General features: G+C 40.0%; 1 protein-coding gene across 1 annotated transcript in view; it reads left to right on the top strand.

The window, feature by feature from the left end:
* The first annotated feature begins 280 nt into the window (after positions 1–280).
* The window catches only part of ecel1 (endothelin converting enzyme-like 1), a 25,732-nt gene continuing 7,909 nt past the window's right edge, over positions 281–18,103 (top strand). Inside the window, exons 1-8 of the mRNA XM_065279971.2 lie at positions 281–400; positions 6,216–6,964; positions 7,359–7,625; positions 7,721–7,789; positions 8,346–8,456; positions 9,152–9,244; positions 9,735–9,859; positions 16,740–16,962. Of these exons, the coding sequence (XP_065136043.1) occupies positions 6,344–6,964; positions 7,359–7,625; positions 7,721–7,789; positions 8,346–8,456; positions 9,152–9,244; positions 9,735–9,859; positions 16,740–16,962 (1,509 nt within the window). The 5' untranslated portion in view covers positions 281–400; positions 6,216–6,343. The remainder of the gene's footprint in view (positions 401–6,215; positions 6,965–7,358; positions 7,626–7,720; positions 7,790–8,345; positions 8,457–9,151; positions 9,245–9,734; positions 9,860–16,739; positions 16,963–18,103) is intronic.

Genomic DNA, 18,103 nt, shown 5'->3' with positions numbered 1-18,103 from the left:
TACTCGCAGAAATTACCACTCCCATTCGCGCTTTTTTTGTAATTGCGCTCTCACGCTAATTTGCCTCGCTTAGTAAATCTGACCCCTCATCTGTAAACTCACACGCGTACACCGCGCGCTCAGCATATCCAAACCGCCAGTGCGCGGCACAGACCCTGCGCGCTCTCCTTTCACACACTGTCTCTCTCTCTCTCTCCCTCCCTCTCTCACTATTACTAACTCTCTCTGTCACTCTCCCTCTCTCTCACACACACGCGCACACACACACTGTCACTCTCTCTCTCTCTCTCGTTTCTCTCTCTCTCTCCGCTGTGGCTCCGTGATTCTGTCGCGTCTCCGAGACTTTGCTCCTCGCACCGTCGCTCTCTTCACACACACAGTCTCTCTCTCTCTTCTCCAGGTGAGTGAATCTTAACAAATCCCTCTCTCTTACTATTTCTCCTAAGCAGCAGTGGGAGATCACGGAGAGACCTCAGCAGAATCTCACCGGTGCGCGCGCTGGACATACAGACCAAATACTGCCGAAGCGTTATTTTAATGTAGTTATACAGTTTTATAAAAACTACGGTGGTGTTACTATGGTTAGTCAGAGTATTAAGTGGTAATATGATAGTGTTTTTATATATACTGCACTCAATAATTGATTGTTTATGATTACTGTGTAATATCAGTTATGAGTCTGACGTGAACTTGTTGCAGTGTTTGTTGCTTTTCCAAGTTTATGTCTCAGAAGTTAAATTGTGAACGGTGTGTGTATCTGTGTTTGTGTGTGTTTAAATGACCAAAAGATGAATGCTGGTAGTTGATCTAATGCACTGTCAGGTCACCTTAACATCATCTGAAAGAACTGATTTGATTTAAGTCATAAATATATTTATTATGACCTAACTGAAGTATGTACAGTAGATCAGAGATCTCATTTATATTGTGCAGTGATTGTGCCAGATGGTAATACTGTGGTATTTTAATGTATAGATCATACTGCATGATTAGCATATTCATATGTGGTGGTATTGATGTGGTTTTACTTGGTTGGGGGTTAGGTTATTTAGTATTACAGTTATTCTGGTATTATTACTATAGTGGTCTCTTAATCTCTACATCACAGATGTATCTGTGTGATTGTTAGAAAACAGGCTTATTGTTTTGTGCAGTTTATGAGCACACAATTGTGTGCGTGTGTGTGTATGTGTGTTAGTGTGTGTGTGTTTTATTAATTTATTTGACGGGGGGCAGTTTAGCCATTCACCAGTGGAGCAAAAGCTTTCTGTATAATTAAGTTACTGTCCCCGCTCCTGGCGCCACTGAACGCCATATGACTCTCTGTGTGTGTGTGCGCGTGTGTGTGTGTATATAAGAAGCTATTTGTGTGTGTAAGGTTATAGGGTCAGCCATCATAATTTTTTTATTAAATACTGTACAAGAATGCAAACCTAAAGTCCCCAAAGGGAGTGTATACAAGCTTGTGTGTTTGTTTGGGTATAAGAGCTTATGGGGAACTCATTGACTCTGGACCCGTGAGAGAACCGGACTCATGCTGGCCAGTAGAGATAAGGCAAAACTCTGAACCCCGAGCTCGAGTCAGAACGGCTCTGTCCGACCACAGCAGAGCAAATCTATTAGAGTCGCGTCTGACCGAACGCATTACCACAACCCCAAACATAAATAAAAACACAGAGTATCACATTAGACCTCTCAGAAAGTTTGTCTGATTCTCATTCTGTGCGAGTGTGAACCTCAGGAGGATCTGTATTTAACACATTAGTGCTGTCATGTTGTGTAAATGGTCATTCATCAGATGCTAAGAGATCTAATCCATTACACACCATCTCTCTAAGTGTTTAGGGAGATTTTGCATGTACATTATTCTGGATGTTCCTACAGGACATTTTATTACACTAAGATCATTTATCTCAGATGTTTCTCCTAAAATTCATTATACAGGATGATTAGTTCAATAGTTGACCTACAGCTAGAGTCTCAGTCTAGAGCTAAGATCTCAAAAAGTTGTTAAAACATAGATTAAATTGCAGTCATTGTAAAATATGAGCACAGTTTGAGACATTGTTGAGATTTCTTCTGAAACTCTCGACCAAACATGATGAGATTACTGGGGTCTTTTTTCTCTGATCCAGAATGCAACATCAACGTGCAATAACATTATTATCATCTGGAAATGTCTACTTACACATTTGTGTGTGTGTGTGTTGTTGAATGGTATGAATGCATTTAAAAGACAGGAAAGGAGCAAGATGTCTGATGAATGATGGTTTGAATAGAAAGTGACATTTTCCAGAGAAACACCTCCACAGATATCAGGTGTGTGTCCAGTGAAACAGATGAGAGGTGGCAGGGTGAATTAACTCAGAAATGTAGATACGCATACACAATAACAAAATGTAATGAATGCAAATGCTCTGTCAATTCCTTTTGTCTTTATTCACACACACACACGGGCGCACACACATTTTTTCCATCAACGCATTTCTCTCACGTTTGTCTCTCCTTAAACACACACAGACGGTGTGGGATTGTGAAATGTGCGGTGAGGTCGGCTGGTAAACCCATCAACTTTCCCTCCGGACGGATCCAGGATCAATTTTCACAAATTGCCTTAAAGTCACACACACTAACACACACAAACTAGAAGAATTTTCTTACCGTCTGCGCAGGCAGGACTGTACTGCGCATGCATACAGTATAAAGATTGCATACTGATTGAACACTGATTCTTCTTTAAATATTGAGGTGTCTTGTAGAAAAAACTCAAGAATGTTGAGCACGTACAACTGGACTGCACGCATGCGCAGACCAAGCAGTAGTGTTGTAGTCAAGACCACCTAAACCGAGACCAAGTCATGACCAAGACCAAGTCAGGCCGAGACCAAGACAAGACCAAGACTTTAAAGGGTCGAGACCGAGTCAAGACCAAGACAGGCCGAGACCAAGTCAAGACCAAGACCATTGCAAGTCACTGCATTAAAACACTTATGAGAAAATGTGGAATATGCAAATGATACCAACACTAAGAGCTGAAATCAACTTAACCATTTAATCTGAACTGTCTTTCCATGGCTTGCCATCCACTTAACACAATGCAGGTGTTTTTAGTTATAAAATTAGAAAAAATTGGGAGAAACATAAACAATGCTTAAACAATGCCAACCACATATGCAAAATCTGAATAAACTGCATAAAATTTATGATAAAAAAAATTGTGATGTGCCATTAGTTGTGGTCTTGACCGGTCTTGAAATAAAATTCAGAGTCCTCTTTGTCTGAGACCGAGACGAGACCGAGTAAAAATGCAGTCGATTTTAAAAAGTGGTCTTGAGACCGGTCTTAAGACCGAGACCGGTCTCGAGAACTACAACACTACCAAGCAGTCACGTCTGCAATTGCTTAAAGTCTTTGGCTTAGATGTGTTATTCAGATAAATATAAATTTAACTAACTTCATCTTTTTGCAATGACATTATTTGACCTAAATGTGAAAACTGACCACAAAATATGTTTTATTGGGCGTACACACCAAACGCGAATTCAATGATTTGCACGAGTACATTACATAAAAAGTCAATGCAAAGACATGAACTTGCACGCAGCAATGCAAATGACGCAAATTATGCGGTGTGCGATTGCGTGAAAACATGAGCTATTTGCCTCAAACGCGCCTTTGCGCAAGTTGAAAATCTTCTAGTTAAGCGAAAAATTTGCACGAGTACGAGCATTGCTTCGCGTTTGGTGTGTACGCACCATTAGACAAATGCTCGCCCCCTTGCAGAACATGCAACATGTGCTTGTGTTGTTTTAAAAAGTGCCATTTTTGTGTCGGATGCACGTTAGCGTGTTTAGAAAAAGCTTGAGAAAATGTTCTTGGCATTTATTGAGCTAAAGCAAATTTTCATCCGAATGATATTATTGTGTCAGCTTTTAGATGCATACACACAGACGGCTAATAGCAGGGTTCTGGAGAAGCATCTTCAGGTGTTGAAATAACTTGACATGTCCTTCTAAAAACATGGCCAGCCTCCACCCGACGTATATGTACATAAACCAGCAATTAAATCAAATGCAGATGTGTCTGGTGTCAGTAGGCGATTAGTCAGCTGTGGATGTGATTCAAGCTCTGCTGTCGCAACCGACACATTTCCGAACACAATGATGTGTGAAATTGAGCTCGCATTGCTAGACGTTTGTGTTCGTGTACTTTTGGAGAGCGTTTTATGACAAAGTGCATGTAAAAGAGATGGGAGGTGGGTTTAGGTTGTGTGTGTTGTGGTCCATTAGCCGGTAGCAGGTTTTACTCTCTACAGGAGGTGAGCTTTGTCTGACTGGATTGACGCACTTACCAGTGTGAGGTTGATGGGCAGTGAGTCTGTGTGTGTTTTTGTTTGTGTGTAAAGACCTGTTTGAATGTGGCTAAGTTTCGTTCTCTTTACCCACTCAAGTCACATCAACTCTTCCCCTTCTACATCCATCAATCCCTGCTCCCTGGAGTCTCTCAGTGTCTTTCTGTTTGTCTCTCTCTCTCTTTCTCTCTCTCTGATCGATCGAGGCCCTTGAGTCATTGGGCAGTGTTTCTCTGATGCTCGAGTGTCTGAAATCAATCTAAACAACTTTAGGAAAGGGCTTAAGAAACCGAATAAAAAACAAGAATCAAGAGCTTGTGATAAAAGACAGATTGATTCGCTTCTTTTAATCAGATTTATAAAACAGACAGATCTCCTGAATGCTCATTGGTTAATATACAATGTTGTAGTGGTAGATGCTGATTGGTTATTACAGTGTAGCAGTCGTACATGCACATGCACTGTCACGATTACACGTCTGGTTGGAACTATACTTCCGATCTCTGTTTGTTTAATGGTCTTGACTAGTGTCTAAACTGAACTCTGGAACAAATACCTTGAACATAAGAAATGTTTTGGATTCCTGAAGACAAGGGGAGACGGCGATCATGGATAAACTCTATATTCACGGAGGTATGGCAGGAGGTTTGTAGTTAACATTGTATACATTATATAGTAATTATTTTACACAGCTTTGGCTATGAAATATGAACTAAGGTATTCTACTTGTTGTTTATTTAGCTTGTTATCAGAAATAAACTATTCTTAAAGGACTTTGTTGTTATTTATTCTTTGCTGAGTTTACCGGAAGTTACGTTTGTTTCACGAAAGCCGTTTATTTATGTTGTTACTGCTGAGGGATGATGTATTTTTGTAGGCAAAACCTGGAAATGGATCTCGTCCCAAAGTCAATGTGTGTTTTGAGTAGGGTTTTGTTTAAACTTCTTAAATAAGATCTTTGGTGAACACAACCTCAAGATATTTTCACATTTTATTTTATGACATATAACATATAAACAATAACCAAACTCATGGTTTTTACATGTCTTAAAAGAGCGGGTGCTAACAAGTTGCTACAAGGGACTGCAGACATTTTTGAAACTTTAAACCTCATCAAGCATGAAAAATATCAAAAACAGTGCAAAATGGGCACAATTAAAAAAAAAAACTCATCTAGAGATGTTGGAAGCTTGGGGTTGATGACTTTAAAGTTGAGTTGGTGTTGTTCGCTTTTTGACAAAATTCATAAAGGTTGTACAATGTTTTGAAGATAATATTGATGGAGTATCATAACCTTTTTGCAATTTACTTTTTCCAGAGGGAATCCTTGTGAAGATTATTTAAAAAAATAAGACAAAGGACAATAATATCAAAAATATAATAATAATGTAACATATTGTCTGCCATTAAATAAGCTTTTCTGACAAAACTACTTATGTGTTTGTATAAGAAAATTTGTATTTTATGTAGTTACCTAAAATGCGCTAATGACTGTGCTATATTACACATTATTTCTAATGGTCTGTGCACACCAAAAGCGAATTAAATTATTAGTGCAAATAGATTCCAAGTATTCACACTGGGCAATTGATGCAAATCTTGTTTTCCTCGCAAAAATTTGCATGGGAATTTGCAATAAAGAGCTTATTGATATGTCCGGTTTGATGCATCTAGTTATATCAGAAAATAGAGGAGAGCACAGTTTTCATTTGAACAAGTGATGAGAAAAACAAATAATACCGCTAGACAGAGTAGCGCACATATTTGCTTGCTTTAGGTGTGCACACACCATAACAACAATGTTTTCCCATGACTGTATGCACCTTCTCTTATTAATGAATCTTATTGATCTCTCTGAACACAGGTCACAAGCTTAACAGAGGTGCATCCGAATACTGGCTGACCTTCGGTTGTTTGAGGCTCAGAATTGAGAGGTCAAAGGTCATGCCCTCACTTTGATCCCAGGTCTACTCTATACACTCCCGTGACCTCATGTTTCACACCTTCCCCAATAAATCCAGGGCCCAGACGCCTGCCGCCATGGAGAAGACGTACTCCATGACGGCACATTACGATGACTTTCAGGAGATCAAGTACAGCAGTCGTTGCAGTAGCAGTACTCTCAGTAACGGGGTGAGCCTGCATCTGGGCGGGTCGCTGGACCGCTACGGCCGTGGACGGAGTGGGCGGGATAAATGCGTGGGCGGGACCGGTCCAGGGGGCGGGACCCCAGCTCGCTGGAGTCGACGTGAAATCTGCTTGCTGTCTGCGCTGGTTTTCGCGGCAGGAATGTGCGTGATTCTCGGCTGCATGCTGGCACTCAAGTTCCTTTCGTTGGAGGCGCAGGACTCCCAGTGTCGTCAGGACTGCGTGAAACGACGCTTGCTGCTCAGGGCGGCACGATTTGTTCAGGGAAACATCGACCCGAGCGTCCAGCCGTGTTACGACTTCTACAGCTTTGCATGTGGTGGCTGGCTCAGACGTCATGGAATACCGGAGGATAAATTAAACTATGGAATAATCACAGCGATCGGAGAACAAAACCAAGAGAAACTACAGCACCTCCTACAGACGCCGATCCAGAGGAACGAACCTAACAGCGCAGAGAGAAAGGTGAATAGTTTCAGGATTTAGCATGTTTCATAGTTCACTTAAACATTTAATTTAATTGTTTAAAATACTTATGAAATATGTCCATCATATGTCCGTGACTGCTTATGTCCATCAATTTCAAGTCGGTCATATGGTATACCAGGTGGGCGGGGTCTGGGAAAAGATTGCAGCGATTAGCAAATAGCAACATAACCCAACTTCAAAAGATCCAATCAGATGGAGGAATTCAAGTCCAGTGCTACCTTTATTCATTTCAGAAGCGGATATACATCACCACTGAGAATATAAGACAATCGCTACTTCTGTTTCATGCCGACTTTAAATATACATTATTAGTGGCGTTTAAATAATTCTTTAACACATATGTTTGAAAATATCTTTTTCTGATTAACAGGTGAAAGAATTTTATCGCTCTTGTATCAACATAAAGGAAATTGACCGTCAGGGGGCGGGGCCTATGACTGAGGTGATTGACAACTGTGGTGGATGGGACCTGTCTGGAGCTCCTCCAGGAGGGGCGGGATGGGATATTGGCTCCGCCCCTGTAAGACCCGATTTTAATGAGATGCTGTACAAGACTCAGGGAATGTACAGCACGTCTGTCTTCTTCTCTCTCACTGTGAGCGTGGATGACAAGAACTCTTCACGTAACGCCATACGGGTGAGAGAAAGTTGGAGTTCTTCCAAAACCAAGTTTTATAGTTTTGCACTTCACACGCACACAAGTTTAAGTATATTTTATATGTGTGTGTTTAGATTGATCAGGAAGGCTTGACGCTGCCTGAAAGAACTTTATATCTGGGTCAGGATGAAGACAGCGTGAAGGTTAAACTCACTCCAACTCTCTGTTGTCTTTTGTTTTCTTTTCTGTCCATCTGTCTGTCTGACTGCCATCTGTCTCAGTCACCTCCCGCTGTGAGCTCACATGTCTAATTGATCGTGTCACGGCTGGAGATGATGTCACAGATGAGTCTGTGTAGTCACAGCAGTGTCTCTGTCACGCTCTGATGACATCACACATTTATCAGAAGACATTAGCAAATAATGCAATCTATGAAACATTACTGTATTACAGTAAAATGCATTAAGAGTGATGCAGGACTGTAGTAAAACTTTTTCTGTTTCAGTAGATTTGATGCTCATGTGATATATAAATAGAAACATATTATTATTTGGCATTATGTTAAATGAATTAGTGAAATTTGGCTTTTTTTGCAATCAATAAAATCTGATTTTGTGAGTGAAATATGACCTGCTAGACAAGTTTTAGTCATTTTTAAATTGACTCGAAGCTTTTAGTATTGGTGACTCACATATTCATTTAGGATGAGATCTTTACACCTTGTGATGTCAGCAAAATGTTTTTTCTCGATGATGTCAGATTCTGGCGGCCTATAAGGCGTTGATGGAAAGATTGTTGAGTATGCTGGGAGCTCACAATGCCACGCTGAAATCTCGAGAGATCCTGGACCTGGAGATGAGACTAGCTAATGTATGTATCACATGTCTGTCTTTGTGATTCTTTTAAATCTGATTATGTCAATCTATCAACTTTAAATAAGTGCACAGACAAATATTCTTATTTTCTTAAAGGGCACCTATTATGCAAAATTTGGAAATAAATGTGTGTTGGCAGTGTGTGAACACAACAACCCTACGATGAAAAACATTCACCCGCTCCTTCTGTTTTAATCCTCATTAAACCAAAGCAGTCTCATTAGACATGCCGTTTAAAATCTCTTGTTATTGTGATGTCACACTGATTAAGCCCCGCCCATAGCCACTGACTGACTGGAGAATTTTACTCAAAAGCTTTTCTAATGTTACTAGTGACTGTATTTACAGTAATCAGATATATTTTTAACCAAAAGCCCTCATTGTCTGTTTGTAAGTGAGTGAGGAGCTGTAGCTCATTTGCATTTAAAGGTACAGCGCTTTTTGCTCCCGCACAAATAGAGACATTTTATACATCCTATAATAATTGATCTGTGGGGTATTTTGAGCTGAAACTTTACAGACACATTCTGGGCATATCTGAGACTTATATTACATCTTGTAAAATGTGCATAATAGGTGACCTTTAAAAATTGTATCTTAAAGAAAATGTCAGAGAAATTACGTCATTACGTAAATATGAATTTAATTCTATGTGTGTCATTTAATAATTGTGTTTCTTGTTGTCATAAGATCACTGTGTCTGACTATGATGACCAACGAAAAGACATCAGCAGTATGTACAACCGGATAACTTTAAAACAACTCCAGAAAATGTCTCCAAGCGTGAGTACACAAATGATGTCTCGATCTACTGGTTAATAAAGTTTGATTAAAAGAATGAAGATAAAGATGCTTTTGCTTCTTTAGTTCAGCCGCTACAAGACATTTATATTAACAGCAAGTTCTTCAAACATACATACAGATAAATGTATAGCCTGAATGCACTGCAGATCACTTTGGATAAAAGTGCGTAAAGAGTCTTTGTGATTGTTTCAGGACGTTCTCAAGCTTTATAAAACTATTGATCTTTACTGCGGTAATTTTGAAATATCTGAAGTGGATGGATCTATGATGCATTTTTGGCATTGTGAAATGAACGATGGGTCTGTTTTAAACTCTGGCACCAAACGCAGTCCCTTAATGAACTTTAAAACAATAAGCAGAGCAATAGAAAGGTTTGCTGATATCTGTCCTTTCATATAAAGAGCTGTTGTGAATATACATTTGGAGAGATGAATAAACGCGGATGTTTTCTCTCTCTCTCTCTCTCTAGTTTCACTGGAAGCGTTTACTGGATCGAATCTTTCATGATAATTTCTCAGAGGAAGAGGAGATTGTAGTTTTAGCCTCTGACTATTTGCAGCGTGTGTCAGACATCATAAAGACCACATCTAAACGGTGAGAAACCAGAAAAAGAAGATGATGATGAGTGACATCTCAATGCAAATATTTCTGACATGACACTGTGTGTTGATGCATGGGTGTGTGTGTGTGCGTGTGTGTGTGCGTGTGTGTGTGCGTGTGTGTGTGTGTGTGTGTGTGTGTGTGTGTGTGTGTGTGTGTGTGTGTGTGTATGCATGTGTGTGTTGATGCATGTGTGTGTGCATGTGTGTCTGTGTAGTTAGCATGTGTCCAAAGGCAGCTTGTATGTTGTCTTGTTTGTCTGAGTATAATTGCCGTAATTTAAAAAAAATCTCATCATCTTTATATTTCCATCTTTCTGTTTCTTTCTCTTATTTTAAGTTTGTGAAGATGACAGAGATTTCCTGGCTTTTTATCCTTCTTGTATCTTTCTATAATAATACGTTTTATCCCATAATAATCTCACAATGACCCCTTCCTTCATAATCACTGTTATTAAAATCACCATGGCGATGCATGACTCTCCCACCAATCGGCTTTCATCTGCTACGCCACGGGCGCAAGGAAAAAGAAATGACTTTTATGTCTGTCTTTGTTCTCTTCGTTTGCTCTTTTTTGCTCTCTCTCTCTCTCTTTCTCTGTCTTTGTGTTTTTCACGTTATGTCTCCTGAAGTTTGGGGTTATTGAGGCGTCTCTGCAGGCGTCCCTGTGCTCAAAACTTCACTCTTCTTCTTCTTCTTTTTGTCTTGTTCAGTGCTGTAAGATGCCTGTAGGTCTTGTCTCTGCTGAATATACAGTAAAAAGTGGAAATGGTTTTGTTAAGAGTGCTTACAGTTATATACAGTACTCAGATCAGCTCTAACTCACATATGTCAGCAAAAAGTCAGCAAAAATATGACAAAAGTCCCTGTTTCGGTCCTATACTCTGTGTTAAGTCTTTTACTTTACAATCAGAAGTTTCATCTCGGTTATCTCCTATAAAAACAAATAATAGTGTTCAGCCGGTGTGTTATGTGAGATATTTGGTCCTGTTGTTTATCTTTACTTTATGGGTAATTAAATGAAATAGTTAGTTGAGGTGATGATTGAATTTCTGTGGTTTATGAAGCCGTTGAGCTCAAAAATGATTTAATGTTTGTGAATATCAGCTCATGGTGAGATGTAAGAGTTTGTAAGGGTCACTTTTATCCATTTGAAAACTAAAAAAAAAAACATATAAAAACCTGATACATTACAACAACATTACTCATGTGTTTCAGCAGGCACTAAACAAATAAAACATTTTAATTGAATTATTTTCATAAGTGCTGGGTGATGGAAAATAATAAAAAATAGTAGAATGTTTACAATATAAAATAGATTATAAATGTTGGGTAAGTTGGGTAAGTTACTCAATAAAAGTAATTAATTAGTAGTTAATAAACTAGTTACTAATGACATCTTTAATCATTTAATTAGATTACCCTACAAATGACTCTCTCCAAAAACTATTTAATGACTTCTTACTAATTTCTTTTTAAATCATATTTAGTAAATGATACAAAGATAGGCTTGAAACGTCTGGAATAAATCACATAAAAGTACATCAATTATTCTGCTCACACTTTTTAAAGGTGCAGTGTGTACATTTTAGCGGCTTCTAGTGGTGAGGTTGAAAATTGCAGCCAACGGCTCAGTCCACTGCTCACCCCTCGCTTTTGAAACGCACAGAGAAGCTACGGTAGCCGCCACCAGACAAACATGTCATCGATGGAGACAACTTAGTAAACAAAGTTTGTCCATTAAGGGCTTCTGTAGAAACATGGCGGCACCAAAATGACGACTTCCACGTAGGGGGACCTTCGGTGTATGTAGATAAAAACGTCTCATTCTAAGGTAATAAAAACATAACGGTTCATTATAAGAAGGTCTTTATACACCCCTGATAATATAATTTTGTATATTATTTTGCATTTCTGTAAAGAGATCCTTCTAAAAATTACACACTGCACCTTTAAAGGGGACATTTCACAAAACTTTTTTAAGATGTCAAATAAATCTTTCGTGTACCTAGAGTATGTATGTGAAGTTTTAGCTCAAAATACCCCACAGATAATTTATTATAAGATGTTAAAATTGACACTTTGTAGGTGTGTGCAAAAATCTGCCGTTTTGGGTGTGTCCTTTAACATGCAAATGAGCTGATCTCTGCACTAAATGGCAGTGCTGTGGTTGGATAGTGCAGATTAAGGGGCGGTATTATTATAATAAGATCCCCTTCTGACATCACAAGGAGAGCCAAATTTCAATGACCTGTTTTTTATATGCTTGCAGAGAATGGTTTACCAAAACTAAGTTACTGGGTTGATATTCATCACATTTTCTAGTTTGATAGAAACACTGGGGACCCAATTATAGCACTTAAACATAAAGGGCCCTATCTTGCAACCAGCGCAATTGACTTTGTCAGTGACGCATGTATCATTCGTATTTTGCACCGGTGACAGCGGGTTTTTCCCTCCACAGACGCACGTCGGCAAACTAGGGAATGAACTTGCGCTCCCTGGGCGGTTCAGCGCAAAAAAGAGGCGTGTTGCGGCGCAAACCATACCTGATGCTATTTTGCAGTTTCAAAAAACAATTGCGCCACTGACCAGAAAAAAAAAGTCTAAAGTCAGTTGTTCTTTATGCTATTTTAAGGGCGCATGCTTGACCATAATGTATAGCATGCACAACATGCACACACTTTGCTTATCTAATCTACACAGATGCAACAGTTATTTTTGCAAATCATAAATTGTTACAATAAAAAATATTAATACACGAGATAAGGGGAATCATAGTGGTGAGCATTGTGGTGATAGTTTTTATTTATTGTGTGGCTGCGTTAAAAAATTCTCATGCAAATAACGATAAAAATATTTTCATAAGTTTGTTGTGTGGCTGTATTACGTTTATTTTATGTAAATAATAATTAAAATGTTTTCATAAGAAACCTTAATGTATATGAACTTGATTTGTAAGGGTACTTTGGGGTTGGACCTTGGTTGCGTTTCTTGGGTCCGATTTCAAAGCCCCCAAATCCTTTCAGCGGTGAGGGTGGACGCAGCGATGTCCTCTGGCAAGCTTGGGATTCCCCTGTCTCCTGACATCATTGTAGTGCTTGGCGCAATGATGGGGATGCCAGCTGATGAGACTGTGGCTATTTCCTCTCACGCCTGTTTAACCGACGCTGATTTGGGCGGGTTTCTCCTATCCCCATACAAAACAACTTCTCTGTCTTTGACTGCTCTTACAAGAATGTCGGTCTCCTCGGCTGTGAACCGCTCCTGGCGTGCGCCTGGTAAATCCGTCATAATAATAGCAACCCGCCATGGAACTTGCGCCCTTGCATTTAAAGGGAATGTTGGCTAGCGTTCTGATTGGTTTATTTGAAGTTACGCCCAAACCACACCTATGAATAATGAAACTACTTCAGACATACCCCTTATTGATTTGCGCCCGGCGCAAGAGTTATTTCTCACGCCGGGAAAATAGCAACAGCGCCCAAGATCCGCCCACAAACTCACTTGCGCGTTGCGCTTCGCACTTGCATTTCAGATCGTTAAAATAGGGCCCAAAGTCAGATTTTTATGATATGTCCCCTTTAAGGTCCAATTCTCACTACTAAAGGGATAGTTCACCCAAAAATGAAAATTCTGTCATCATTTACTCACTTTTATGTTATTCTTTGTTCTGATGAACACAAAGGAAGATATTTTGAGAAGTGTTTGTAACTAGGGGTGGGCCGATACGGTATTCAGTATTGATATTAGTACGATGTTGTCGAAAATGGCCTGATCGAATATTGTAGAAGTTTAGCAGTACAGTCCGATCCAATACCAACACAGACCTTGTCATGGCAACTTGGGGTAAAGCGCAACTTGCTGAGCAACATGAATTTGCACAAAGTTTCACTTTAAATTGGCAAACGTTACACCTTAAATTTCATTTTGATTTTTTGTGCTGCTGCTGACTAACTAAAAGTGCTACTAGTAATACTAGTCTGTATTAAACTTTTAAATTAAAATGAAGCAGCAGTTTTGCACAATGTTTCTTTGAGTCTTGAAAAAGTGGTATCGTCCCAGCCCTATTTGTTACCGTTCGTGGACCCTTTCTCTCTCCTCTGTTAAGAGAGGAGTTTCTGCCCCCCGTGATGATAAAGGGTCTTTTGCATTTCAGACAATAATTGTGTGGTCATGCATCAATACTTCACTGCAGGAGACAAACTTCACCAGTGGAGATCAGCTGGAATAACACAATCTTAAACAAAATTATTCTGTACGTGTGTGTGTTTGCGTGCATGCGTGTGTGTTTGCGTGCGTGTGTTTGCGTGTGTGTCTGTGTTTAATTGTGTGTGTGTTGTTCTCTGGTTGATCAGTATTAAAGTGTTTTAATGTGTGTTGGTCTTGATTAGAATCCATTAGCTTAATGAGTGTACTACTGTTCCCCTGTCAGTGATTGACTTTAGTTGCTGTATTACAGTGTGTTTGTGTAATGCTTGTTAATTAAATAGCCAATATTACCACACCTGCCACACACGCGCGCACACACAGGCACACATAAACAGGCACGCACACACACAGGCCCACACACACACACACACATGCACACAAACGCGCACATGCTGCACACACATGCACACACACAGGCGTGCACACACGCGCACACACAGGCGTGCACACACATAAGCTGAATATGCAAAGATAAAATAACTACAAACAACATTAATAAGGTGATGGTCAGACTAAGGTTAGGTGTGTTGAGTCTCTGTCTGTCACTCAATCTGTCTGTCACTCAACTCAGTCTGTCTGTCTCTGTTTGTCTGTCTATCACTCTGCCTATCTGTGTCTCTGTCTGTCTGTTTGTCTGTCACTCAGTCTATCTGTCTGTCTGTCTGCCTGTCTGTTTGTTTGTGTCTCTGTCTGTCTGTCTGTCTGTTTGTCTGTCACTTAGTCTGTCTGTCTGTCAATCTGTCTGTCTTTGTCTATCTCTGTCTGTGTCTTTTGTCTGTCTGTCTGTCTGTCTGTCTGTCTGTCTGTTTGTATGTCTGTCTGTCTGTCTGTCTGCCTGTCTGTCTGTTTGTTTGTTTGTGTCTCTGTCTGTCTGTTTGTCTGTCACTCAGTCTATCTGTTTGTTTGTCTGTCTATCTGTCTGTCTGTTTGTCTGTCACTCAGTCTATCTGTTTGTTTGTCTGTCTATCTGTCTGTCTGTTTGTCTGTGTCTTTGTCATTGTGTCTGTCTGTCTGTCTGTCTGTCTGTCTGTCTGTTTGTTTGTTTGTGTCTCTGTCTGTCTGTTTGTCTGTCACTTAGTCTGTCTGTCTGTCTGTCAATCTGTCTGTCTGTCTTTGTCTCTTTCGTCTGTCTTTTGTCTGTCTGTCTGTCTGTGTCTCTGTCTGTCTGTCTCTCTGTGTGTCTGTGCCTGTCAGTGTGTCTGTGCCTGTCTGTCTGTCAATTAATCTGTTTCTTTGTCACTCTTTCTGTCTGTCTGTCTGTCTGTCACTCTGCCTGTCTGTGTCTCTCTTTGTCTGTCTGTCTGTCTGTCTGTCACTCACTCACTCAGTCTGTCTGTCTGTCTGTCTGTCTTTGTCTCTGTCTGCCTGTCAGTCTGTCTGTTTGTTTGTTTGTTTGTTTGTGTCTCTGTCTGTCTGTTTGTCTGTCAATCTGTCTGTCTGTCTTTGTCTCTCTCTGTCTGTGTCTTTGGTCTGTCTGTCTGTCTGTCTGTCTCTTTGTCACTCTGTCTGTCTGTGTATCTGTCTGTGTATCTGTGTATCTGTCTGTATGTTTGTCTGTCTGTCACACAGTCTGTCTGTTTCTGTTTCTCTGTCTGTCACTCATTCTGTCTGTCTCTGTCTGTCTTTCACTCACTCAGTCTGTCTGTCTGTCTGTCTTTGTCTCTGTCTGCCTGTCAGTCTGTCTGTTTGTTTGTTTGTTTGTTTGTGTCTCTGTCTGTCTGTTTGTCTGTCAATCTGTCTGTCTGTCTTTGTCTCTCTCTGTCTGTGTCTTTGGTCTGTCTGTCTGTCTGTCTGTCTCTTTGTCACTCTGTCTGTCTGTGTATCTGTCTGTGTATCTGTGTATCTGTCTGTATGTTTGTCTGTCTGTCACACAGTCTGTCTGTTTCTGTTTCTCTGTCTGTCACTCATTCTGTCTGTCTCTGTCTGTCTTTCACTCAGTCTGTCTGTCTGTCTCTGTCTGTCTGTCTGTCTGTTTGTCCGTCTGTCTGTCTGTCTGTCTGATTGTTTTTCTGTCACTCTGTCTGTGTCTCTGTCTGTCTGTCTCTTTCGCTCTGTCTGTCTTTCACCTGTTGGTTTTTTCACCACAGGTCATTGTCCTTTCACCTACTCACTCACTCATATTGTGTTGTCTCTCTCTCTCTCTCTCTCTCTCTCTCTCTCTCTCTCTCTCTCTCTCTCTCCTGTTCTGTCTCTCTTTGAATTGAATTCAGTCAAAAGTGCTTTGTTGGCAAGAGAAACGTCTCACTGTGCCAAACTGTGTTGTGATTAAAATGCTAAAGTCCCTGTGTCACAGCTTAAATATCCCATAAGACTGCAGCAGGATGACATCATCACTAAAGTGTGTTTGCGTGCGCGTGTGTGCGTGTGTGTGTGTGTTTGCGTGCGCGTGTGTGCATGTGTGTGTGTGACTTGTTAAGAGTTGAAGAATTTAAATGTGACATTTTCTCTCTGTTGAAGTTGAAAAATTAATTTTCAGTTTTATTTTGTAGAAGTTTAGTTAAGCATTAATTCCCTTGAGGCTGCGCTGTATTGTGACTTGTCTGACATTAAAAATGGACAAACCATTTGTAGCTTTGCTTCACAGTGATGAATCTGTGTCTCTTTGTGTATCTGTCTCACTGTCTCTGTGTCTGTCTATCTCTCTCTGCCTGTCTCTCTCTCAGAGTTCTTCATAATTATATGTTATGGCGTATCGTGGCAGCTCTGAGCGAGCATCTCTCTACAGCATTTCGTAGCACCATTCACGAATTCTCCCGTGAGATCGACGGTACCGAGCGACAGTTAGAATTGGGTCGTCTGTGTCTCACTCAGGCCAACAAACACTTTGGCATGGCGCTGGGCGCTCTCTTCGTTCAACATCACTTCTCACTGAAGAGCAAAGCAAAGGCAAGTTTCACCGCTGTCTAATTAAAGGCTTGTTTTTAACTGTTTATTGATTGTGTTCCTAAAATTCTAAGATATTAAATTTAAACTCGAGTAGATCCTCTGGGGCAGGGTTTCCTAAACTTGGGTTCATGAATCCCTGGTGGTTCAGGGGGGAATTGCAGGGGGGTCATGAGTTGATGAAAAAAAATCATAAAATGTAAATCAATTATTTAGGTCAAGGGGGTTTTAGCTGACAAAAAAGTTTGAAACCCCTGATTTTCTTTCTTATGGTAAAGCTGAACACAAAATATCAATGCTAGTCTGTCTGTCTCTCCTCTAATCTCTCTCTCTGATTCGGTCTCACCTTTTCACTTTCTGTCTAATTCATTCAATCTTTTATTTCACTGGCACAAACATTTGTGTTTACCTTTCATATCACCGCTGGACTCTGGCGCTGTTCTTGAATAGATGGAATGATGGATGGATGGATGGATGAAGTCTTTTTCTTTTGAAAGCGATGTCATTCCCAGATGGTTTGCGTGGTGGGGTGTAGAGATTTGTAAAAATCGTCAGTCAAATTGTCAGACGAGAGCAGACGTGAGCAGATTGTTGTGGGTCTCACACTGTTTTCCAGCACGAAACAACAGGAAGATTCATCTTTTCAACTTGTGTTTAATCCAAAAGTTCATGAAGTATTCTGTCATCACTTTCTTACCCAAATCCATAGCAAACACAACCTTTATTTCTTTTTGTTAAGTGATTGATTTGGTAAAAATGAAAGCATTTAGACACAGCAAACCAAAATGATGCAACTGAGTAATGAGTCATTGATCTTTGTCTTTAATTTAGCTTAAAATGCTTGTAAAGTCATTTGAGTGAATAGTTTCTGCACACATAATAAATGTTATAAGTGTATTGCTGAAACACATTACAAACACTGTGAAATGTGTAGTACTGAATTGTGGAGTTGAACCGTTAAACAGCTTTTCCACATTTCTGTGTTCAGGATTATGTGGGCGGGGCTAAAACAGTGGCTTGATGACACACTGGAGCCCCCATGCATTGCCCCTCCCTAACACAATCACAAGCATACATTTAGGTTGTAGGTATTTGAAAGTTGAGAGAGTTTAAGTGTTTATTTATCACATATACATACACATGA

Source organism: Paramisgurnus dabryanus, chromosome 8, assembly GCF_030506205.2.
Source record: "Paramisgurnus dabryanus chromosome 8, PD_genome_1.1, whole genome shotgun sequence".
Classification (NCBI taxonomy): Eukaryota; Metazoa; Chordata; class Actinopteri; order Cypriniformes; family Cobitidae; genus Paramisgurnus; species Paramisgurnus dabryanus.
The sequence above is the reverse complement of the archived record's forward strand: the minus strand, read 5'-3'. Positions and strand labels throughout refer to the sequence as shown.